The 26,788-nt window shown below is 35.9% G+C and overlaps 1 protein-coding gene across 1 annotated transcript in view; it reads right to left on the reverse strand.

Moving 5' to 3' along the window:
- Nucleotides 742-26,788, reverse strand: part of RSBN1L (round spermatid basic protein 1 like) — a 68,611-nt gene continuing 42,564 nt past the window's right edge. The window contains exons 4-8 of the mRNA XM_021102552.1: nt 18,335-18,472; nt 15,484-15,626; nt 12,989-13,156; nt 1,984-2,092; nt 742-1,901 (exon numbers count right to left, since the gene is read on the reverse strand). Of these exons, the coding sequence (XP_020958211.1) occupies nt 1,260-1,901; nt 1,984-2,092; nt 12,989-13,156; nt 15,484-15,626; nt 18,335-18,472 (1,200 nt within the window). The 3' untranslated portion in view covers nt 742-1,259. The remainder of the gene's footprint in view (nt 1,902-1,983; nt 2,093-12,988; nt 13,157-15,483; nt 15,627-18,334; nt 18,473-26,788) is intronic.

The raw sequence follows: 26,788 nt of genomic DNA on the forward strand, positions 1-26,788 counted from the left end.
CTATCCCAATTTTACTTCCTAGAGTTTCTTTTGAAGAAAAAAAAAAGTACTCTGAATTGTTTATCTTGCTAGGGTAGGGAGAGGGATGCTGAGGAAGATGAGATTAATAATCATATTTTGTTATCTCAGTGTACATGGAAGTAGAGTCAATGCTTTTAATATTTTCTATTTGCCATATTTTCTTCCTGTTCTCCAATAAAAGTGATAGAGGATTTTAATTGCTTACAATTAAACTTTCTATAAAATTTTTTCTTACATTCTATTAAGTATGGGTGCTTATTAGTAAATATTCTCAACTTTTTATTTCATACACTAAAAAGAAAATTCATGATAGGGCTATGTAGTCTGGCCACAAGTTAGAAGAGTTAGGTATCACTAACAGACCTTGTTTTTCCCAACTTATAACATTGTTTCTATTACCTAAATTGCTTTCTTCATGTTGAATACAAATGTTTTTAAAAGTATTCAAGGGAGTAATAAGACTAGAAAGTTTCACATATTTTTCTTATTCAGCAAATTAAGAAGTTATGCAAAATATGATATACATACATATTCCCATACATACACACACATAAATATGCTTTCATAACTGAATCTTGGCTTTAAAAATGCTTGCACAGTGTGGGGAATTTAAATACTCACTAGATTTGAATCACACGTTTCAACTCCACTAGCACTCTAAATGGATATACCAGCAGAAACATAATAGATGATGATAATAAATGATTTAAATGAATTGTCTGGGTTTTTTTTTTTTTTTTTTTTTTTTTGCAGACTCAACAGAAAACATATTTATAATGAACCTTTATTAAGTGGCTCACATTTCAGTATAAATCACACTAAAAAGATTTTTAAAAAGCTATTTACACTACAGTGGTGACATATTTAAAATAAAAAAAAAATTGGTATAAATAAGCTCTATGGAAAAGCCTTAAACTGTCAAAAAAGAATTCTGGCTCATATTACAAAAAGAAGAAAAAAAAATATATGTTAATGTCAGCTCTATTCTAAAACCTACAACTCTAACGCAAATGATTTCTTTAAAGACTCCTTTTGTTTAAACCTGCAATGTTTACAGTGCATCTGGCCCTAAGTGCTTTGATACTTCACAGTTATGGACAGGCACTGAGGAATGTTACAAAGCTACATAAACTATAATTTGTAACAGACTCGGGAGCAAGTCCTTGGCTTGCTTTCAGAATTCATGAATCTTTATTACATTAAGTTTAAGAAAAAAAATTTTAATGGTATGTACAAATTTAGCACAAAATGTCATCATCTTTTCTATCTTGATTCGAATGTGTTGAACTATGTTGCCTTGTATCAACTAGACTTATGAGATTTCTAGGACACAATTCTCCCTTTAAATCTTTGTTGCTGCTGTCAAATTTAGAGTCCACATTGATCTTAAGTTCTGTAAACTGAATATGATCCAATTTTGCTTTAACATTCTTGCCATCCATACTATTTGGTGCTCCAGTCTTTTCAGGAATACAAACATTCACAGGTTCTTCCTTGATTCTTACAGAGGCAACAGATTCATGTTTAATCTGCTGTAACTCATATTTAGAATGAAGTTTGTCTGGAAAAATAGAATCCAAGGAGGTTTTGCTTACAGCACAAATCACATTGTCAGCATGAGGTCCAAGAATTGATGACTTGGAATCCGGCAATGTGTCTGTTTCATGCATGACTGTATTTTGAGCAGTGTCCTCCTCTGAGTGATATAACTTAAGCCGAACGTGCCATGCTAAACTGCATACAGCTGAAACTGTCTTGAACTGATGAACAACATTCCTTGGAATAAAATAAATGTCATTATCATACAGCTGAATCCTGGCATAGCGAATACCTTCCCTCCTCAGTTGATTAAGTTTTGCATCATCAACCCACTGGACACACTAAAAAACAAAAGCAAGGAATACCAATAAGTTTTTTCCATGATAAAAATTAACCTGATGATAATAACAGTTTAAAATATACCTGAGACAATGGAGGTTCATGTAAATCTAACTGCATTCGTTGAACTACTTCTAAGAAATCTTCAGCATGAAAACAAATCACATCTTTGGTTATTCGGGGTTGATCAGGCCTAAAAAAGAATATGAGATAATGAAGAATCTGCCACTAATGTTTCACTCCACCAATTAAATTCAAAGCAAAAAATAGTCTATGGTCAAAACCAAAATACTGTAATTAAAGATCACGTCATGGAGTTCCATCGTGGCGCAGTGGTTACCGAATCCGACTAGGAACCATGAGGTTGCGGGTTCGGTCCCTGCCCTTGCTCAGTGGGTTAACGATCCAGCGTTGCCGTGAGCTGTGGTGTAGGTCGCAGACGCGGCTCGGATCCTCCATTGCTGTGCCTCTGGCGTAGGCCAGTGGCTGCAGCTCTGATTCGATCCCTAGCCTGGGAACCTCCATATGCCGCGGGAGTGGCCCAAAGAAATAGCAAAAATAAATAAATAAATAAATAAATAAAGATGACGTCACATCTTTAAACAAAGGAGTAACGGCATGAGTTTCAACCTAAACATTGCTATGAGGTTTGCTATCATGAACATGAGACTTGCTACTCTTCAAACCTTTGTAAAGGAACAGAAATTCCCCTGAAATTAAGCTCTCACGCATTTATGCAACTGGACAAATTCTTCTGAACACTGAGCTCAGAGATGGGACTTTAAATGCAACCTGATTTTCCTGAAGGACTTAGACTCTTTTCTTCAAAGAAGCTATGTCCCAGAATTTCAAAGAACTGGATTGACTTTGTGGGGGAAAAAAAAAAAAAAACATAAGTAAAGATGGGAGTTACCTACTGGGGAAAAAAGAGAAAACAAAAACAACTTACGGATAAAAACAATTTATCTCATTTCACTGTTTTTACTTAATACATTTTCTTTTGGTAAAAGAGAGCAGAAACTTATTCACTGGTCAAGGAATGGAGAAGGGAGAGATCGTGCTCTCAAAACAACTCTCTGAAGGGAGGGAAGTGAGAGAATTTTAAGAGGTAGGAAGCAGACATGCCTTCAGGGCTCTAGGAAAGGTGTGGGGATTTCCAGGAGCAGCAGCCTCACCTCATTTTATTACAGTGATGTGTAACATATTTTGAAAAATTAAAATGATGAGTTAATTATACAAATCAAAAAACTGTTTCAGCTTAAAATTAAGGTCAATACTTCGATAAATCAAGTTCTAAATTAAAAATACTACATAAAAATTATAGGTAAATATGGAGGGAAGGGAATACTTTCTTTAAATAAAGATGCAATGATACCAAAATCCCTAAATAACTCTTAAAATTTAAGAGACATTCATTAGAAAAGTATTTATATATAGTATCATGTCATCTGCATACAGTGACAATTTTACCTCTTCTCTTCCAATTTGGATACTCTTTACTTCTTTTGTTTGTCTGATTGCTATGGCTAGGACTTCCAATACTATGTTGAATAACAGTGGTGGGAATGGGCATCCTTGTCTTGTTCCAGATTTCAGCAGGAAGGCTTTCAGCTTTTCTCCATTGAGTATTATACTGGCTGTGGCTTTGTCATAAATGGTTTTTATTATGTTAAGGTATGTTCCCTCCATTCCCACTTTGGTAAGAGTTTTTATCATGAATCGATGCTAGACTTTGTTAAATGCTTTTTCTGCATCTATTGAGATGATCATATGATTTTTGACTTTCCTTTGTTAATGTGGTGTATGACGTTGATTAATTTGCTTATGTTGAACCATCCTTGTGAACCTGCAATGAATCCTACTTGGTCGTGGTATATGATCTTTTTTATATATTATTGGAATGGGCTGGCTAAAATTTTGTTGAGAATTTTTGTGTCAAATTTCATTAAAGATATTGGCCTATAATTTTCTTTTTTGGTAGTATCTTTGGTTTTGGTATTAGGGTGATGGTGGATACTATATACAGAATATTATATATAGAAAATTAAGAACTCCACACAAGGACTCCACACAAAAACTACTGCAGTTCCTGTCATGGTGCAGCAGAAACGAATCCAACTAGGAACCATGAGGTTGTGGGTTCGATCCCTGGCCTTGCTCAATGCGTTAAAGATCTGGTGTGGCTGTGGCGTAGGCCAGCAGCTACAGCTCTGATTAGACCCATGGCCTGGGAACCTCCATGTGCTGTGGGTGCGGCCCTAAAAAAGGACAAAAAAAAAAAGAAAAACTACTCATCTGATCAATGAATTCAGCAAAGTAACAGGATACAAGATTAATATTCAGAAACTGGTTGCATTTCTGTATACTAACAATGAAATATTAGAAAAGGAATATAAAAATACAATACCCCCCAAAATTAAATACCTAGGAATAAACCTAAGGAGGTAAAGACATATGCTGAGAACTATAAAACATTAATCAAGGAAATTAAAGCACATCCAAAGAAATGGAAACATATTCCATGCTCTTAGGCTGGAAAAATTAATATCGTAAAAATGGCCATACTACCCAGAGCAATCTATCAATTCAATCTATAGATTCATTGAATCGATAGATTTGCAATCTCTATCAAATACCCATGACATTTTTCACAGAACTACAACAAAAAATCCAAAAATTTTTATGGAACCACAAAAGACCCAGAATTGCCAAAGCAATCCTGAGGAACAAAAACCAAACAGGAGGCATAACTTTCCCAGACTTTAGGGTATATTACAAAGCCACAGTAATCAAGACAGTGTGGTACTGGTACCAAAACAAACATACAGACCAATGGAACAGAATAACAAATGCAGAAATAAACCCAGACACCTATGGTCAATTAATCTTCGACAAATGAGGCAAGAATATAAAATGGGAAAAAGGCAGTCTTTTCAGGAAGTGGTGCTGGGAAAACTGGACTGCTGCATGTAAATCAGTGAAACTGGAACACACCCTCACGCCATGCACAAAAATAAACTCAAAATGGCTTAAAGACTTAAACATAAGACAAGACACCATCAAACTTCTAGAAGAGAATACAGGCAAAACATTCTCTGATAGCAGCCTTATGAATGTTTTCTTAGTTCAGTCTCCCAAGGCAACAGAAATAAAGCAAAAATAAACCAATAGGAAGGACCTAATCAAACTGACAAGTTTTAGCACAGCAAAAGAAACCATAAAAAAACAAAAAGAATGGGAGAAAATAGTTTCAAACAATGCTACTAACAAGGGCTTAATCTCTAAAATATATATACAAACAACTTATACAACTCAACAGCAAAAAGCCAACAACCCAATTGAAAAATGGGCAAAAGACCTGAAGAGACACTTCTCCAACGAAGATATACAGATGGCCAACAAGCACATGAAAAAATGTTCAACATCACTGATTATTAGAGAAATGCAAATCAAAACCACTATGAGGTACCTACCACCTCACACCTGTTAGAATGGCCATCATTAGTAAGTCCACAAATAACAAATGCTGGAGAGGTGTGGAGAAAAGGGAACCCTCCTACACCGTTGGTGGGAATTAAATTGGTACAACCACTATGGATAACAGTACGGAGGTACCTCAGAAAACTAAATATAGAACTACCATATGACTCAGCAATCCCACTCTTGGGCATACACCTGGACAAAACATTCCTACACACACTCACCCGTTTATTCACTGCAGCACTATTCACAAGACATGCAAGCAACCTAAATGTCCACTGACAGATGAATGGATTAAGAAGATGTGGTACATATACACAATGGAATACTACTCAGCCATAAAAAGAACAAAATAATACCATCTGCAGCAACACAGACAGAACTAGAGACTCTCATATTAAGTGAACTCAATGACAAATACCATATGATATCATTTTTATCTGGACTCTAATACATGGCACAAAGGAACCTTTACACATTAAAAAAACCCATGGACTTGGAGAAAAGACTTATGGTTGGCAAGGGGTGGGAGGGTGGGATGGACTGGGAATCTGGGGTTAACAGATGCAAACTATTACATTTGGAATGCATAAGCAATGAGATCCTGCTGTATAGCACCGGGAACTGTATCTAGTCACTTGTGATGGAGCATGATCAAAGATGATGTAAGAAAAAGAATGTGTGTGCATGCATGTGTGTGTGTGTGTGTGAGACTGGGTCACTTTACTGTACAGTAGAAAATTGACAGAACACTGTAAACCAACTATAAAGGAAAAAATAAAAATCACTAAAAAAAAAAAAAAAAAAAAAAGAAAAGCCCTTATAAAATAACCACACCATTTGCTGAGTTAATAGTGTCTTTAAATATAATTCTAAAAATTCCCAAATTCTTCAATTAATTAAGAATATAATATGAAGTTTCCACTGTGGCTCAGCAGTAATAAACCTGATTAGCTTCCATAACGACATGGTCAATTCCTGGCCTCACTCAGTGGATTAAGGATCTAGCACTGATGTGAGTTGTGTAGGTTGCAGACCCATCTCAGATCCTGCGTTGCTGTGGCTGTGGCACAGGATAGCCCAGACCCCTAGTCTGGGAACTTCCATATGCCATGGGTACAGCCCCAAAGAAAAAGACAACAATAACAAAAAAGAATACATAAATATATGTTTATAAAATATCCTTAAAAATGAATATTTTGGGTCTTTTTTTCTTAGGGCTGCACCTGCAGCATACGGAAATTCCCAGTGGTCAAACTGGAGCTGCAGCAGCCGGCCTTTACCACAGCCACAGCAATGCTAGATCTGAGCCACGTCTGCAACCTACACCTCAGCTCATAGCAACACCAGATCCTTAAACCAATGGAGCGAGGCCAAGGATTGAACCTGCATTCTCATCAATACTACTCAGGTTCATTTTCACTGAGCCACAATGTAAACTCCACAAAAATGAATTCTGGAATAAAATTCCAAGCAATATAAATAATAAAAAAATCACACCAAGGCAAATTATAACTAAATTTTTATTTTTATATTTTTGTCTATTTTTTAAGGATGCATCCACCACATATGGAGGTTCCCAGAATAGGAGCCTTAAGCTGCTGGCCTACACCACAGCCACAGCAATGCCAAATCCTTAATGCACTGAGGAAGGCCAGGGATTGAACCCACATCCTCATGGATAGTAGTTGGATTCATTACTGCTGAGCCATGACAGGAACTTCCACATTTTAAAAAACTAGTGATAAAGACAAAATCTAAAACTCAGACATTACATTGATATATTAGGCAAAGAGGACAAGAATGACTGCAGGCTTCTCATCAGACACAATGCAAGCCAGAAGAGAGAAAACTACCTTTAAAGTACTGAAAGACAAATTCAATCTAGAATTTTATATCCTCCAAAATCTCCTTAAAAGATGTAAAACAAAAATATTTTCACACAAGCAAGAGCTGAGATATCTGTCATCAGAAGAGCAGCACAACAAAGAATATTAAAGAACTTCTTTAAGAAAGGAAAATGATACTATGATGAAAGGGTAGATCTATTTAAAGGGAAAAACAATGTAAGTAATAGTAAATATGAAGACACTTTATTCTCATTTAAAAACTCTTTTTAGAAATAATTCCTGAACACCAAAGTAAGCAACATACTGGGGGGAGGGGGGTTATAGCATACAAAAGGTAAAATGTATGACAATAATTACTGCAAAGGCCATAAATGGGGGGGGTGGGGGGAGATGGCAGTATACTATTGCACATTCTTATACATTACATAGACTATGATAACTTTAGAGCAGCCACTAGTAAACAAATAGTTTAAGCAATAAAAAACTAAAAAAAAAAAAAAAGGGTAAGAAAGAAACATAGGAAAAAGGAATGAAAACAGAGACAAATGGGGAAAAGATATTAAATTTAAATCTAAACTGAATGATAGTTAAATCACATGTAAATGGTCTAAATACTCCAAGTAAAAGATAGAAGGAACCCCCCCCCCAGGAGAAGTTTTTAATCTCAGGAACAGAAAAAGAATTATGAAATTACAGGATTTTTATGTTTAATTTTATACAGTGCCAAACTTTACTACAGTGCCCAGGGCAGTGTATAAACCTTGTGCTTAATCTACATTTTTAATTAGCTTTTGGTTTTGGTTTTTTTTTGGAAGCAATTTTAGGGGTGTATAGTGTTATCTCGTGATTTTAATTTTCATTTTCCTTATGACACAATTATACTGAACTACTTTTAATGTGCTTATTGGCTATTTGCCTACCTTATAAAATATATGTTCAAATCTTCTGCCCAGTTTTAACTGGGTTGTTCCTTATTTTTAAATTGTAAGAGTTCTTTATATATTTGGATACAAGTTATATACACACACCTCAAATATTTTCTCCCAGTCTGTAATCTGCCTTTTCATTATCTTAATGATATCATTTTTCTTTATGGTTCATGAAATCTTTGTCTAATGCAAAACATTCTTTGATGTTTTATGTGGAAGTGTAATTTTTTTTTTTTTTTTTTTTTTGCTTTTTAGGGCCACACGCACGGCATATCCAAGTTCCCAAGCTAGGGGTCAAATTGGAGCTACAGCTGCTGGCCTACACCACAGCAACATGGGATCCCCAACCCACTGGGGGGGCAGGGATAGAACCCACATCCTCATGATACTAGTGGGATTCGTTTCCGCTGAACAACAACAGGAACTCCTGGAAGTATTATAATTTTAATGATTACATTTAGTTCTTTATTACATTCCAATTTTTTTGTATGGTGTAAGATACAAGTCCAGGTTTATTTGTTTTTAATTTTTGGTTTTACATATGGATAGTCTGTTATTACAGCACCATTTCTTGAAAAGACTACTTTCTCCACTGAATTACCTTGGTACGTTCACTAAAAATTAACAACAGGTTTATTTCTAGACACTATTCTATTCCATTGCTCTTTATGTCTATCTCTACACTAATACTACCCTCTCTTATTACTGTAGCTTCACAGTAAGAAAGCTTAAAAATGATAGGTAGGCAGAACAATCCTCCAACATTGTTCTGCTTTTCCTCTAAGGCTCTTTTGCCTACATCAGGTTCTTTGTATTTCTAAAAGAAAATCTAGTGGGATTCTGATTGGGACTGGGCTGATTTATAGATCATTTGGGAAAAAACTGACATAGCAATAATCCATACTTTTAATCCATAAATGAGAATATTTCTAACATTTCTGTAAGTCTTACTTAATTTTTTTCATTGGTGTTCTATAGTTTTTAGTTTGAGTCATTTATTTAAAAATTACCTCCCAAGTATTTCATAATTTTTATGCTATTCCTTTTCATTTTCAAAATGTTTCAAAATGTTCACTGCTAATATGCTGACTTTTCAATACTTTACAATCGTATGACTTAGACAAATTCTGGTGCTTCTTTTGTAGACACAGAATTCCCTCTGTATACGATTATTCTGTCTTACCCTAAGACCTTATAATTCCATTTCTGTGTATTTACTGAAACAAAATGAAATCATATATGCACACAAAGGCTTCTAAGGGAATGTTCATAACAGCTTTATTCATAAAAACCTCAAACTGGAAACAACTCAAATGTCTTTCATCAGGTGAATGAATAAATCACCTGATCTTCCATACAATGACATACCACTCAATAACAAGAAGGAATGGACTACTAATCCATGTAGCAACATAGCTGAATTTCAAAAAACATGCTGACTGAGAGAAAGACGTCTGGCAACAAATGATTCTATTTATATGAGATCCTAGACGAGGCAATACTAACCTGTAAAGATGGAAAATAAATGTCTGGAGCTGGGGTAACAAGGGGGGAAATTAACAGTCAAGGTACATGAGGGAAACAAAATGTTCTCTATTTTAGTTGTAGTAGAGGTAACATTGCTGTATACATTTGTCAAAACACATCATACTGTATAGTTAAAACAAGCATGTGTATTACTGCACATAAATTATACTTCAACAGTTGAATTTTTTTGGCCACACCCACAGCATGTAGAAGTTCCCAGGCCGGGGATCAAATCCACACCGCAGTTGCAACCTGCACCACAGGTATAGGAATACCAGATCCTTAACCCACTGTGTGTGTCACATGGAAACTTCACAATAGTTGATTTTAAAAAAGTTGGACTTCAAGAAGCAACTTCAAATATATAAACCCAGGAGTTCCTGTTGTGGCAGAGCGGAAGTGAATCCAGCTAGAAACCATGAGGTTGCAGGTTTGATCCCTGGCCTCGCTCAGTGGGTCAAGGATCCGGAATTGCCATGAGATAAAGTATAGGTCACAGATGTGGCTTGGATCTGGCATTGCTGTGGCTGTGGCGTAGGCCAGTGGCTACAGCTCCGATTCAACCCCTAGCCTGAGAACCTCCATATGCCATGGGTGCGGCCCTAAAAAAAGACAAAAACAAAACAAAACAAAAAAACAAAAACAACAACAACAAAATATATATATATATATATATGTGACTCTTACCTTCCTAATACTAAAAAGTGGTATAACTTGATCAATACTTGAAAGCTGAGATAGCTTAAGATTTCTTTGCAGTCTAGGAGTTCCCATCGTGGCACAGCATAAACGAATCAGACTAGGAACCATAAGGTTTGGGGTTCGATCCCTGGCCTCGCTCAGTGGGTTAAGGATCGTGCATTGCCGTGAGCTGTGGTGTAGGTCTCAGACACTGCTCGGATCCTGCTTTGCTATGGCTGTGGTGTAGGCTGGCAGCTATAGCTCTGATTTGACCCCTAGCCTGGGAACCTCCATATGCTGTGGGTGTGGCCCTAAAAAGCAAAATAAATAAATAAATACATAAATAAAATTACAATTAAAAAAAAGACTTTTGTAGTCTAAATTAATCCCAGTCTTTTATTTCAAATTGGTGTTAAGCTTGGCTCAAGGATAAAGTCAAGAATCTAATAGTTAACCTCTAACATTTCCTTGAGAAAAAGAGTAGAAGGCAAACACTGAGACAAGAACACTAAGAGAAAGCACCAATTTCCTTAGTATAGTAACAGTAAGGAATAATAATAAAACAATCAGAAACTATGTTTGCATCAGAGCCATGAAACCCTTGTAGAGCATTAACCAAATTATTTTCTTACCATCTTTAATGCTAAGAGATGAAAGGCACATTGGTGTATTTTATAACAGCGAGAAAAGTCATAGCAAGAAATAGCTCATTCCAAATCTGTCTCAAGTATAATTCTAAATCTGGCCACCTAACAAACACATCAGTAGTTTGACAACAGTCCTTTTGACTGTGAAATTGCTAGCTTCAAGTGTTTTTTACTCAATAAATATTTATTGGTAACCAGATGGGCCTCTGAAGGTCAGGACACAATCTCCACGCAAAGTGGAGGAGAAAGCATACACCAACAATTTTCTTTCTTTTTTTTTTTTTTTTTTTGGCTTTTTAGGGCCACACCGTAAATGGAAGTGGCATATGGAAGCTCTCAGGCTAGGAGTCGAATTGGAGCTACAGCTGCCGGTCTATGCCACAGCCACAGCAACACAGGATCCAGGCTAGGTCTGCAACCTATACCACAGCTCGCAGCAACAATGGATCCTTAACTCACTGAGCAAGGCCAGGGATCAAACCTGCATCATCATGAATGAGGATCCTAGTTGGGCTTGTTATCGCTGAGCCAATAATAGGAACTCTCCAACAATAATTTAAAGGAGCTTACAAGAGATTTAAACAAAGTTAAGCCCATGAAACAGATATTCATCTATGAAAGAAAATTTAAGTATGTGGTCAACTTTACTGAATACTATCTATAAATCAGATTTTACCCTAAGTACGTTTTGATGCTGCTCTCAAATCCTTTACACCAAATATTCAAGAAAAATCTCAATTTGAAACAGGTTTGTTGTAATGATTTCCAGAGATAAATCTGCTTTTACTCTTTAACAAAATTAGTATTTTAAACAAACTATAGGAAGAGTATAGAAACTACATGAGAACAACCACAGATATCTGACAATTAACATTTAACTTGGACATAATTATAAACTATTATTATTGAATTATAAACTATTAATGTCATTTTCCCTAGGACTTCTTAGGGTTAGTTCAGTACTAGCTTCTCTGTATATTGGAAACTGATAAAGTTTCATTTATATTTAAGAAAGAAGGTCATTTTACACTGGCTTCCTCATTAAGTATTAATTTCAAAAACATTACTATAAATTTTCCTTCTGAATAAAAGGCCAGTCTTGTAGAAAATAAAATTTCCTCATGTAGAAAATATTGGCTGTATTTTTCATAACATCTTAGAAAACTATGCAATAATACTGACATTTTTCATTTTCAGAATTAAAAGTTTATTTTTACTTAAAAAAATTTCTTGCACATTTAGTACTAATTCAACTACTTTAATAAGCAAAATAGGATATTCCAACTTAAATTTCAGACCCAAACAATACTCAATTTGAAAATAAAACTTAACTGAGCAAAGTTATCTTACAGTATAAATACAGCTTTGCTCTATGGGCTTTATCAATTTAATAAATGGAAAATATCTTAATATATGGAATGACCACCTTAAGTATATTAAAGAAAACTACTACTATTATATCACAGCAAAAAAAAAAAAAAAAAAAAAAAAACACAACTGTGGATTTTCTGTCGTGGCTCAGAGGAAAGGAATCTGACTAGTATCCATGAGGACACAGGTTCGATCCCTGGCCTCGCACAATGGGTTAAGGATCTGGTGTTGCTGTGAGCTGTGGTATAGGTAGCAGATGTGGCTCAGATCTGCATTGCTGTGGCTATGGTGTAGGTCAGTGGCTACAGCTCCGATTCGAGCCCTAGCCTGGAAATCTCCGTATGCCTTGGGTGCAGCCCTAAAAAGACAACTGTTTTCAACTCTAATCACTTAGAAAAGGAAACTATTTCAATCAAACCCAAAAGATGAAAACTAGATTCTAGTAAGTGAAAACATTCAGTGCAATTATGCAACTAGGATATCCAAATACAGGAGGAAATGAAACTGTTTCCCCAACAGTGAGAGGAATTACTGAAAAACTTCCCAAGAAAAATTTTAGAAGCCAAGAAAACCTTTCATTAAAATAGCAGTAGTTAATATATACCACTCTCCACAGTGCACAGCCTTTAACACTCCAACAGCAGCTGTAGTTTGTCGTTCAAAACCTTGTCCTATATGATCTGCATGAGCTCTTGTCCTATCTTCAAAGAGCATCTCACGGGGCTCACTAGTTCGAGGTAGGTACTGCAGGTTTTTTATTTCATTGGTAGTTCTGTTAAAAAAAAAATTACAATAAACCAACTATAATGGAAAAAATAAAAATCATTTGAAAATAAAATAAAATGAATGGAAAATACATATATATGTATACACACAAAGTTATACATACACTCACACAAGAGAAAGAGAGAGGCAGGATTATGCATTAAGGCTTAATTGCCTTCAAACATCTGTACTGATGTACTGACAGGTTTAACTTTTTAAAAGGCATTCATATTTACAAAACACCTACTTATATGTCAGGCACCATCTAGGCACTGGATCTAATGAACAAGAAAGACAGTAGTGAGTAAGATAGACAAGTTCCCTACTCTCATGGGAGTTTATATTCTAGTGGGAGAAAGACCAAAAAATAAACGGCAAGAAAACACTAGGCAGTATGTGCTTCCATTAAACATACCTTCTATTTATTGAAGGTAGAAAGAAAACCTCAAGCTCCATCTTGGAGGAGGGACATCTTCCACTGGCCCTCCCCTCCACTTTTCACCTTCTAGAACCCATGTGAATGCATACCTGCTGACTACTTAGCTTCACTCATTGTAGAAACCCTCTCCAATTTTGCTGCATAAAGGGAACCAGGTAAAAAGAATTTCTTTTGAAGTCTCATCTTACTTATCTTCCTGTTTGGTTTTTCTGTTGTTTCCAGAGATAAATCAGGATTGCCCCATGTTATTTTCTCATCACATATCGATCTATATACAGTCACTCTTTGTTATCGGTTCTCTAATTTCCCATGCACCGTCTCTATTTTACAGTTTTTGGTGCACTCTTGCCTTACAGTTTTATACAAACTTACAAACACACACATGATGCTATAACATACTTTTTGCTATTTGTGATTAATGTTTTACAGGTATCTGAAAGCTAGATGATGATGTTGCTTTCTGTAGAAAGCTAAGAGACTTTCAAACCCACATGTTTGGTCTTATCACACCATATTCTAATGAATTAATAAGACTTTATATAGTGTTTGGCACAGTGCCTGAGGACAGTTGGTTAGACTATAACGTGATGTGAAATCATCATATATATACCATGATATGTACAAGGCGCAAGCAAATTCCTCAAAGGGCTGGTGAACTCCCTTAAATTACATGTAAAAGTTTGCATATATTTGCATCATTCTGGGGAGAGGCTTTGAAATTCTCAAAATGATTTATAAATCCCAAGTTAAGAATCACTGAGATACACAACAATTTTGCCATTTACTACCAAATTACAAATTAACCTGTAAAAATTTCATTCAAACAGTATTTATTAATTAAGCACCAGGCACCTGTTTAGGTGCTAGAGGCACATTAGTAACAAGCAAAACAGCCCCAGCCTTTATGCAACCTACATTTTACTCAATGACTATTTTTCCCTGTTCTTTTTTTTTTTTTTTTAATTTATAACCAGAGAAATCATCTTTAGGTATCTAAAAAGAGGTTATTATCTCTCCCGGGATCACCCACTCCATTCCCAACAATGTTAAGCTGGTGCACATGTTTCTAAACAGCTCTCTATGCTTATATAAATATCCTCTTAGACATGTTTTTTATTTCTTTTCAAAAAAATATAATCACACTGGACATATGCTCTAAATTTTGCTCTTTTCAAGTGTCATATATATCCTTCCAGCTTAACAGACATTAATTTTATATTATGAAATTAACTATTTCACCATATTCTTCGACAGGAATATAACAAAATATATTCATACATTTCCATTACTGCATATTCAGACCATTTGAAACTTTCTCTCACTATAATAAATGCAACAATTAACATTCTTATATATTTACCTTTAGTGCTTTTAATTCTTGGGATAGATTCCCCAAAATAGGGATCCTGGTTCAACGAGTATGTATACGTTAACCTTTATGAGCTAGATTACTTTAAAGAAATGATTAGAGAAGTTCACCCATCAACCAACAACATATAAGAGCCTGTTTCCTCATGTACTACTACCAGCCTATAATATTATCGCCCTGTTAATAATTCTTGCCAATATTATGGGAAAAAATATTATCTTACAATTTTTTTAATATACAGTTAATATACAATCAACTGCTTAAGGCCTATTTTTCTATTGGGTGTTTTACATTTTTCTTCTCAATCTGGAAAATGCTCTTTGTATATTAACTTTAGTCTATCACATGTTACAGTCTAAAACATGTTACAAATGTTTTAATCTAGTGTATCATAATTCTGAACTTTGTTGTTGATGTCTTTTTTCTTACCCATAGTTTTACCACTGTATTTTTCACTCTTGGCTTAGGAAGGTCTAAACATGTACAATTACCCATCCCTAGCAATAAAAATTTGTATCCAACATACCTTTTCCTTTTGAAAGGTGACTTTGGCATATCAGCCACAGGGATCATTTGTTCTCCTGGGCGTACCCACATGATGGGACCATCATCACTATCTTTTCGACTCTCTAATTTTAGACTAGATAGTGTCCCCCATGGCAGTGTACACTAGAAACAAATAATTACATAGAAATCAATTATTTTCAAAATGTATCTTCAAATATACATCAAAGACTACTGTCCCTTTGACAAACTTTCATATACACATTTGAAATATGTACGTGTTTTAAATAGATTACTATATATTCATACATTTTTCTTCAAAATAGTCTACTTCCAATACACCAAGAAAAAAATTTTTTTTCTTTGCTTTTTAAGGCCATACCTGTGGCGTATGGAAGCTCAAAGGCTAGGGGTCAAATCAAAGCTGCAGCTGCCAGCCTACAGCCACAGCCACAGCCACAGCCACACCCGATCCAAGGCACGTCTGAGACCTATACCACAGCTCACAGCAATGCAAGATCCCTAATTCACTGACTGGGGCCAGGGATTGAATCCACATCCTCATGGACACTAGTCAGGTTTGTTTTCGCTGAGCTACAATGGGAACTCTGAAAATAAATATTCTTATTTATTTTTTTTTTTTTTAACAGCTGTACCTGCAGCATATGGAGGTGCTAGGGGCTTCCCTGGCTAGGAGAAGAATCAGTGCTGGTAGCTGAGGCCTACACCACAGCCATAGCAACACCAGAACTAAGCCGAATCTGACACACTGGATGTATTTTTTTTTTTTTTTTTTTGCCATTTCTTGGGCCGCTCCCGTGGCATATGGAGGTTCCCAGGCTAGGGGTCGAATTGGAGCTGTAGCTGCCAGCCTACGCCAGAGCCACAGCAACGGAGGATCCGAGCCACATCCGCAAACTACACCACAGCTCATGGCACTGCCGGATCGTTAACCCACTGAGAAAGGGCAGGGATGGAACCCACAACCTCATGGTTCCTAGTCGGATTTGTTAACCACTGCGCCACGACGGGAACTCCTGAAAATAAATATTCTTAGATGCCCCCTCACAATCCTGCCTTAGATGATTCACTGTATTCATTATTTGTTATTGTTCCTTCTACCAAATATATAGATCATGGATGATGTTAATATGTTGGCAAGATAAGAAGGTACTTTATTTGAGAATCTATAAAAATGAACAATTGAGTTAAGAAAAGATACCTCAAAAAAAGATACCTCTTGGATTAGTTATAATCAAAATCTAACAAAACAAAAAGGAAAACTAAACCACAACTAAAAATTTTTTTCTGTGTAGTAGCTTCTGGCTAAAAATCATTTAAAGAATGTAAAGTGGTCTTAAAGAAGCTACTGGTCTAAAATCAGGGATTAAAATCTTTGAAAAGAAAAGAGAACGAGACAGAAATGATCAAGGGCTATTGTCCACGGAAATGTAAGAGAATGGTATTTCATTTTTTTTCTTTTTGCACCCCACCCCCATGAGGAAGTTCTGGGGTCAGGGATCAAACCCATGACACAGTAGTGACAACACCAGATCCTTAACCCACTGCTCCACCAGGGATCCAAGAATGGGTATTTAAAAACCAACCAACCAACCAAACAAAAAAAACACCATATGCCCCCTTTTCAGAAATAAATAAATAAACAAATAAGGAACATCAAATTAAATTTCTCCAGAAAGAATGCATTTACCTCATTTGCCTTTAAAATGAAAATCTGAAACAAATATTTAAATGATGGTACTTTGAAAATATTATTCAAAAGAAATGCAACCAAATTCCATATCACCAGTTGGAAGAAGGAGAAAAGGAACAAAAGGTTTTTTTAAAAGGGAAAAAGAAGGAAATTAAAGGGAAATGGAATGGGGTGAAAAAAAGGAAGAAAAAAATATGTATACACACATACAGACTAGAAAATTGAGCAAGCAGAAATGAAAAAAGAAGACATGTTCAACAGATTATGGGGCAAATATTAGCGATAAACTGATCTTGTCACATTTTGACATATGAATTATATATTAAATAACTGACCTAAATACACAGCTCAGAGATTTTTCTAACAATGGATAGCCCCAGCAGCCCATAAGAAGAAACATTTTCTAGAATGCAGAGACTGTTGGGAAAAAAAAGAAAAAGAAAAAGGAATCTGGCTAAAAATCATTTAAAGAATGTAAAGTGGTCTTAAAGCTACATAATTTAAACACCTTATTTTATGGATGAGGAAACTAAACCCCAGAAACTTTAAATGGCTTGCTCTAGCCAGCTAGGATCTCCAAGATTGAAATACACCTTGGAGATATACAATTTCTCAGGCAAGTTTTCCACAAACCCAAACTGCTATTTTTGTCCTAAACACCTTAAGAAGCATCCCTCTTGTATTTCTTAAATCCTTCAGCGCACAGTTTATACAAATCTCATATACCAACACTAGTAAACAAGGGCATTTTTTAAGGAAAACAACTTCCTTTCATAAAGAAGTTTTAAGCAAAATCCTAATTGCCTTTTTCTCTGGATTAGTCATTGTAGCCACTAAATTAGAGAGATTACACTGTCTCAGTTTACCTGGATCTAAGTATCTCAGTTTTGTTTAGGAACCTTTATCCTAAAGTGGCAACTACAGGCAAGTGTTATTTTCTGGTCCACCACTTAGTTTTGCCATTAAAATCAGTACCTGATAAGTCAATGCGCTCACACACTACACAAAAACTACTTTCAGTTTCTCATCTCTTTCTTTCCTTCCTTCCAATCCAAATGAAATTGAATTTTTTATAATTCTGAAACAGCCATGATTTTTATCACCTGTAGCATGAAAGTAATACCTACAACCTAGATTGTCTGATATTATTTTCTCTTACTTTTAAAAATGGTGAATCTTCCAACATGTCAAGGAACTCAGGGAAGTAATCTCCCACTTCTTCATCAACTGCTCCCACCAAGCTGATTTGTCGCATTGGGCCAGCTCTGTAAGTACCGTGAGAATACGTTCTTTTTACCTGAAGGACATGGATTTAATTAAGTTATACATAGGATGATATCATTGCATGTTACGTGAAAATATTAGAACATAATGTTAAGCAAGCAAAACAAAACAAAAAGCCTTTTACAAACAATTTAAAAAAGGCACTAAAAAAAAAAAAAACAGCTATACAAAATGAAACTATTTTACCTTCCTAGCTATTCTGACACACTGCTTATGAAAATATAGTTGAGATAAAAAGCATAATTTCAGAGAACTATAGTTTCTCCTAAAAAATATGTTTATTATTTGATCTACAGTGCCACTGAAATTATGTTCAAAAGTTCCAATACCTACATTTTTCTAAATGGTTCATATTTTTTTGTCAGAATTTTCAAAAGGAGACCCTCTGAAAATGTTGCATTTAATCATCACCAGTGATTTGTGTCTAAAAGACCACTAGAAATGATCTTCTCGTCTAGGTCTTAGCCATATTAATTAGGATCCAATTTACTTTTCTATGATTAACTCGGATGAAAAACTACTAGAGACTGAGAACCAGAAGTCCTGGATTCCAAATCTATCTTTGCCATCTTCAAGCCATCTTCAGAAATCACTTAAATTCCTTGAGTCTGTTTTCTTATCTGGAAAGACTTATCTCAGATTGCTTTAAAAAAAAATTATATAAAGCCGCCTGTAGTGTGTACAAGTATCAACCAAAATAAAACAGCCTACACCTCAAGAATCATTGGTACCTAAATTCAAAAGCACATTTAAATCTTGCAAAGAAACCTCATGTACTAACACTAGTAAACAAGGGTATTTTTTAAACAAAACAACCTTCCTATCATAAAGAAATTTAAGCAAAATCCTAATTACCTTTTTCCCTGGATTAGCCATTGTAGCCACTAAATTAGAGAGATACACTGTCTCAGTTTACCTGGGTCTAAGTATCTCAGTTTTGTTGTTTTTAATTTAAATGGCACCACACCACTTTTAATAAAATGTACTGAATTTAATTTCACTAGAATGTAATGGATAGGAAGTTCTGAATATGAAATTAATATTCTTCTCAAAAGATACTGTTTATTTTTTAAATTACTTATTATTGAATTTTATTATTTTTTAAAATGTTATTGGGGTATAGCTGACTTACAATGTTGCAGGAGTACAGCAAAGTGATTCAGCTACCAGTTCTAATTCATATCTTGAGTTTATTAAAGTATAGTTGATTTACAGTGTTGTGCCAATTTCTGCTATAGAGTATCTCCATTTTAAAACTGCAAGTCCTGTATACCAGGCAAACCCAGATGGATAAGCTTTAATCACATCACAGCTTTTGGACACAGACTCAAAAGTATATTCAGACTAGAAGTTGAATCCCCACAGTTACAGCTGGTACAGATAGTATTATGCATCAAAGTATCTAAGCCCCAACCCACATCTTCCCAAAAACATGAAAATAAAGGTCCTATCATAGTAGAATAATTTGACTAAGACATTGGAGAATATTATTTTTTAGCATAATGAGCAAAATAGTTTAACATTAATTAATTCCTTAATAAGTGATACATCAATTCCTTAATAAATTTATTTACCAGAATTCCAAGCTTAACTTTTCAAAAATTGACACGAACTTACTTCTCAGAACCATAAAGCATTATTCCAGTCCTCAAGTTTTAATAAAAGTCTGTGTCTGCATGTTGTACTCATGGTCTGAGCCATTTTCCTGTCCCCCTTAAGTTCTTAGCACCTCCAATATCGAGAGAACTAAAAGTTAAAATCTGACTCTATAACAATCTTTTAGGCTCTAGATGTCTAGGTATACCAATAGTACCGTAACAGGAAAACTAGTCATCACTACGGATTCCTGTAACAAACTAAAAACTAAAAATATCAATTTGAAATTTAGAAAATATATCAAAATTGACATAACATCAATTCTGTTAGGTGACTGAGTTAGTGGTCTCAGTTTTGGATCTGCAAATGATCATATGAGTGTTTGAGAGACCTCATGACCATTCAGTGAAATCAAACACCTTCTATTGTAAAACAGGTGCTTTGAAATATATCATTTGATTTAAACGTCACATTAGAGAGGTAGTATTTCCACTTCATACAAATAAGTAAATTTTCTGTGCCTCAAACTTCCTTATCTTGTTTAAACTTAATCTGTCTAAATCGTTACCAGTTCTAACAAAGCCAGAATCAAATACATCTTTGCCAACCAGTTGGTTCATTCTACGACATCACTATATCGACAATAATCAAATGAATCATTTGGACGGTGACTCAATGATCAACTAAATAATCTGGCCAGGGAGGAATTTCCAGTGAGGGAATCCAAAAATATTCTAAGTACAACTGAATTTATGAGCTCTCGCAAAGAAATGAGTACTTTTAAGGTACTTTTAAAGCAAAAGCCAAATGAATGGATGGTCCACTAGACTTTTTTCTTCTAAGAGTATGTGCAAGAATTAAATTCATGCATACAGAAGATACATCAGTAAATAAAAAATGCTCTTTAATGTGAATGTTAGGAGAGACTTGGGAGTCAGAGACAATCTTCTCTGAGGAAATTTAAGTCTGAAATTATAACAATTTATTTAGTAGGTAAAAACAGGTCATACTATACAAGAAATAATTCACTGCTCAAATAACTGAAATAGATTTTGAAGCTCTACTGAGTGGTTACCATTAAATTCAAATAACTACTTCCATCCTAAAAAAGAAGAAAAACCAAAAACCATACTATAACATTATTTAACTACAGAGAAGGGATAAATACAATTAATAATCAGAAGACGGATCTATTTACTAAAGTTTAACATTCAGCTCTCAGAGTAAAATGTCTGTGTTTAAATGTTAAGTAAAAACATGTATTATTTAGTACCAGAAAAAATGGGTAAAACTTCTTTGGTGGTAATATTAAAGATAAATGATATATTTATCTTATTACTTAAGTACTTTGATAACTTTCATTTAACCAGATGTTATCTTAGGTTGGAATGATCATTTCATTGATTGAAGAGAATATTATTGACCTAGTCTTTTTTCAAATTATATCTTTACATTAATTCCCAAGTTTACAAACATTGTTCTTTGTTTAAGAGTAAAATAAATGAAACACGATCTAAACAGACTCACAGACTTGAGAAACTTATAATTACCAAGGGGACATGTGGGGGGGCGGGTGGATTCGGGATTTGGGACTGGCATATGCACACTGAGGTATATGGAATGATTGGCCAACAGGGACCTGCTGTATAGCACAAAGAACTCTACCTAGTATTCTGTGATAATCTTGGGGGGAAAGAATATGAAAGAAAATGAATATGTACATATACAACTGAATCACTTTGTTGTACAGGAGAAATTGTCACAACCTGGTAAATCAACTACACCTCAGTAACTTTTAAAAATGAAAAAAAATAAATTAGTAAAGACTTAAAGAGCAAAAACTTCAACACAAAAGGTTAAATTAAAGCAAATTTGATTTTTCCTCCTCCCCTATTTTGAAGATACCTAAAAAGAAGTTTTATTTTTTGATGACTCTTTTTTTTGTCTTTTTGCCTTTTCTAGGGCCGCTCCCGCGTCATATGGAGGTTCCCAGGCTAGGGGTCTAATCGGAGCTACAGCTGCTGGCCTACAGCACAGCCACAGCAATGCAGGATCCACACCATAGCTCATGACAATACTGGATCCTTAACCCACTGAGCAAGGCCAGGGATCGAACCTGCAACCTCCTGGTTCCTAGTCGGATTCGTTAACCACTGAGCCATGACGGGAACTCCTTGATGACTTTTTTAAGGTTTGTCCTATTAAAATTCATAGATACTTCAAAGGATATTTGGGAGAAACTGAGTTTTAAAGAGAAAAGCAATAAAGTAATAAAGACTACCTGTTGGATTATAATCTTAAGAATGATGTCTGAATCTTCATGGTTCTTGTCGCCTCACAGCAAAATACATACATATGTAAAACTCACACATAATTTGCTAAAATAAAATAATAGTTCTCTCTCCCTTTCACCAAAATACGCTAAAATTGTAAAGTGCATTCTGTTCGTCCACTATTAAAACCACAGATTTATTCCACTAGAAAGTACGGTCTCTCTATAAATAACATACAGTTACCAATTGAGTTTAAAACAAAATAGCAATTTTCATCTAAAACATTCATTCTCCAAGTATTAAAGATAATAATCTCATGACTCAATAGGATGGATATAAATATATTTAAATTTAAAACTAATTTTTTAAATTAAATTTATCAAAATATTAGCTTGTGAGAAAGTCCCCTTGTTGCACAAGAGGCTAGGGATCTGGCATTGCTGCAGCTGTGGAACCTCCACATGACACAGGTATGGCCAAAAAAAATTATAAGCTTGTAAAAGTAATTTGAATTTTCAAATACACTGTACTCAGAGTTCACACTGTGGCGCAGTGCAAACGAATCCGACTAGTATCCATGAGGATGCAGGTTCAATCCCTGGCCTTGCTCAGTGAGTCAGGGATCCAGTGTTGCCATGAGCTGTGGTGTAGGTTGCAGAAGCGGCTTGCATCCCAAGTTGCTGTGGTTGTGGCGTAGGCCGGCAGCTGTAGCTCCGATTCAACCCCTAGCCTGGGAACTTTCACATGCCACAGGTGCGGCCCTAAAAAGCAAAAAAAATAAATAAATAAAATACACTGTAGTCATTAAAAAATGGGAAGAGCTGAATAGATATTTTTCCAAAGAAGACATATAGATGGCCAAAAGGCACATGAAGATGCTCAACATCACTAAATATGAGGGAAATGCAAATCAAAACCACATAAGATATCACCTCGCAGTTTTCAAAATGACTATCATCAAAAAGATCATAAACAACAAATGTTGAAGAGGATAAGGAGAAAAAAGGAACCTTACTACACTGTTGGTAGGAATGTAAATGTGTATATCTACTATGGAGAAGGTTCCTCAAAAAACTAAAAATAGAACATATGATCCAGTAACTTCACTCCTGGGGATATAGCTAGAGAAAATGAAAACACTAATTCAAAGAGATAAATGCATCCCAATGTTCACAGTGTAACAGAGGCAGGGCAGGCATGCAGCTATTAGTGCACAGGTGGTTAGTTTGAGACCATTAGCGCATGACTATTAACACAGGACCATTAGAGGTCCTGCTCTGCCAACAGTGGTCCTCTCAGCAGAGTGTGGTAAGAAGCAAATCCTGGTTTTCTCCCTGGTGCCCTCCAGAAAATCCGGCTAGTGGGTGGCTGCAACGAACGCTCTGGAGCTCTGCGGGACACACCTTCAGCTTCTCCCTGGGCCCTCAGCTCACCCAGGCTCCATCTTTGAGACTTAATGGTGGCAGCAATCTCCTTGGGTTTGCAGTCTGCAGGACCAGGCCACTGTTTGCTTGGCGTAAGGAGTCTAAGGGCTGGCTGAGTCCTGGCTGTCTTGCTCCCTCAGTGTTGACAGCTGGGCAGGGTCTGAGGACCTGGCCTGGAGGGAGTTACCAGCTGAAATCTGCCTGCCTGGGCACTGGTGGAAGGATCCAGACCAGGCGATGGACGAATGTCCCCAGGCAGCATGACCAGCCCATGCCCTGGTCCCCCTCATCCTAGCTGTGGCCTACACCCTGGAGGGCAAAAATTGATGCTCTGGACCTTGAACAAGTAAGATGAGAGCAATGATGTCACTTTGCTTACAGAATTTCTTAAGTATTCAAAGTCACAAGGAGACATGGGGACAAAATTTAATGCCTCCTTTCCCTTACTTATTACAGCTTTAGATTAAAAAGTTGCAGATCAGAAAATATTTGTTTTGATGAAGGTCTGCAGAACACTGTGACCTGACCTGAACTGTGTGGACAGCTACAAGAATAAAGGATCTCACACTAACAACTAACCCCACCCCTCCCACACCTTTCCTATGGAAGGCTTTGCTAAAAGCCTTCAAGGAGTTTGAATTTTTAAGTCATGAGCTACCTGTCTCCTTTCATGGCTCTATAATAAACCTTTCCCTGCTGTAAACTCCAACATTTTGGTATTGTTTGGCCTCATTGTGCATTGAGCACACAGACTTGCATTCAGTAACAATACTAGCATTATTTCCAAGAGTCAAGATATGGAAGCAATACAGGCATTCAACTATTGGTGAATGGATAACAAAGATGTGGTATATATAAAATGGAATACTACTCAGCCATTAAAAAATAATGAAATTTTGCTATTTGCAACAATGTGGGTGGACCTGGAGAGTATCACGCTAAGTGAAATAAGTCAGACAGATAAATGCTGTATGTTATCACTTACATCTGCAATCTAAAAAATAAAACTAATGAATATAACAAAAAAGAAACCGACTCAGAGGTATAGAAAACAAATTGGTGGTTACCCCTGGGGAGAAGGGAGGGTAAAGGGGCAAGACAGGGGCAGGGAGTTAGGAAGTACAAATTTTTGGGGTTCCTCTTGTGGCATGAAACGAATCTGACTGGGAACCATGGGGTTGTGAGTTCGATCCCTGGCCTTGTTCAGTGGGTTAAGGGTCTGGCGTTGCCGTTGAGCTGTGGTGTAGGCCAGCAGATATAGCTTTGATTAGGGACCCTCCATATGCTGTGGGTACAGCCCTAAAAAGTAAAAAAAAAAAAAAAAAAAAAAAAAAAAAAAATACAAACTCTTATGTATAAATAAGCTACAATGTATATTACATAGCATGGGGATAGTGCCAATATTTTATAATAACTTTAAATGGAGTAAAACCTATAAAAATTTTGAAGCAATTATGTTGTACACTTGAAACTAATTTAATATTGTAAATCAATTATACCCCAATTAAAATAAATAAAACACACTGTAACTTTTAATTACATACCATTTAATACAACACTTTAGATTAATAACCTAATTTTTCAAACATATACTAAATCAGTTTGAGCCATTAATGTATTGTTTCAAACACAGAAAATTACATATATCAAATTCAAAAAGCATGTACCACTTAATGAAATATATAGATAACACTTAAGTTACTTTAAAAAATAAGACTATAATCCACACACTATTCACAAAAAACAGGAAATAGTACTCCTTGACTGATGTGACACCTATGATACGGCAATATCATAAAGCAAATACCCAGTTTCCTCTATTACATATAACAAAAATAAACCTAGGGGAGTTCCTGTGGTGGTGCAGCAGAAATGAATATGACTAGGAACCATGAAGTTGTGAGCTCGATTCCTGGCCTCGCTCATTGGGTTAAGGATCTAGCATTGCCATAAGCTACGGGGTAGGTTACAGACGCGGCTTGGATCTGGTGTTGCTGTGGCTGTGGCATAGGCCGGCTCCAGCTCCAATGAGACCCCTAGCCTGGGAACCTCCATGTGCCACAGGTATGGCCCTCAAAAAGACAAAAGACAAAAAAAAAAAAAAATCTAGTAGGAGTTGCTATCATGGCTCAGTGGAAACAATTATGACTAGCATCCAAGAGGAAGCAGGTTCGATCCCTAACCTCGATCAGTGGGTTAAGGACCTGGCATTGACACGAACTGTGGTTAGGTCACAGATGCGGCTTGGATCTTATGTTGCTGTGGCTGTGGTGTAGGCTGGCGGCTACAGCTCCGATTTGACCCCTAGCCTGGGAACTTCCATGTGCCATGGGTGCAACCCTAAAAAAACAAAACACAAGTCTACAATCATAAGGAAATAAACCTGAATTCTCTAAAAATAATCTATCCAACAATTACAATTCACGGGCAGTGGAATGGGAGGAGAAACAGGTAAGCTCTGAAAGAATCTCTAAGTAGCCAAAATAAATGTCACAAAAGACATGACTCAGAGAAGTATACTCTTATTTACATGCATGTTTCTATATTAGGTATAATTCTAACTAACCTCTAAAATCATACAGGATAAGAAACCACAAATTTAGAAGAGGAAGGAGGTCAAGGGTAAAAGCAAAGCTGCAACTCCCCTAGGTCATCAGTATTGTATCATCATAATGACAAACCTAAACTGAAATGCCAGTGTCAATAACAATATCTCACAAATTTTGGTTAATGGGAAATGAACTGCTTAATTAGATTATGTTTAAACTAAAACTTTTTTCATTAGTCCTCATGTAATCTTAAAAAAAAAAAGGAGTTCCCACTGTGGCACAGTGGGTTAAGAATCCAATTGCAGTGTCTCAGGTTGCTGTTAAGGTGCAGTTTGATCCCTGGCCTGGCACACTGGGTGAAAGGATCCAGTGTTGCAGAAGCTGCTGTCCCGGGCCTGGGAACTTCCACAGGCCACATGTAGCCATAAAACAAATAAACAAACAAACAAACAAAAAAACATGATTCTGAGGTCAGCTTGCTACAGAG

The sequence above is a fragment of the Sus scrofa genome, chromosome 9 (genome assembly GCF_000003025.6).
Source record: "Sus scrofa isolate TJ Tabasco breed Duroc chromosome 9, Sscrofa11.1, whole genome shotgun sequence".
Lineage (NCBI taxonomy): Eukaryota > Metazoa > Chordata > Mammalia > Artiodactyla > Suidae > Sus > Sus scrofa.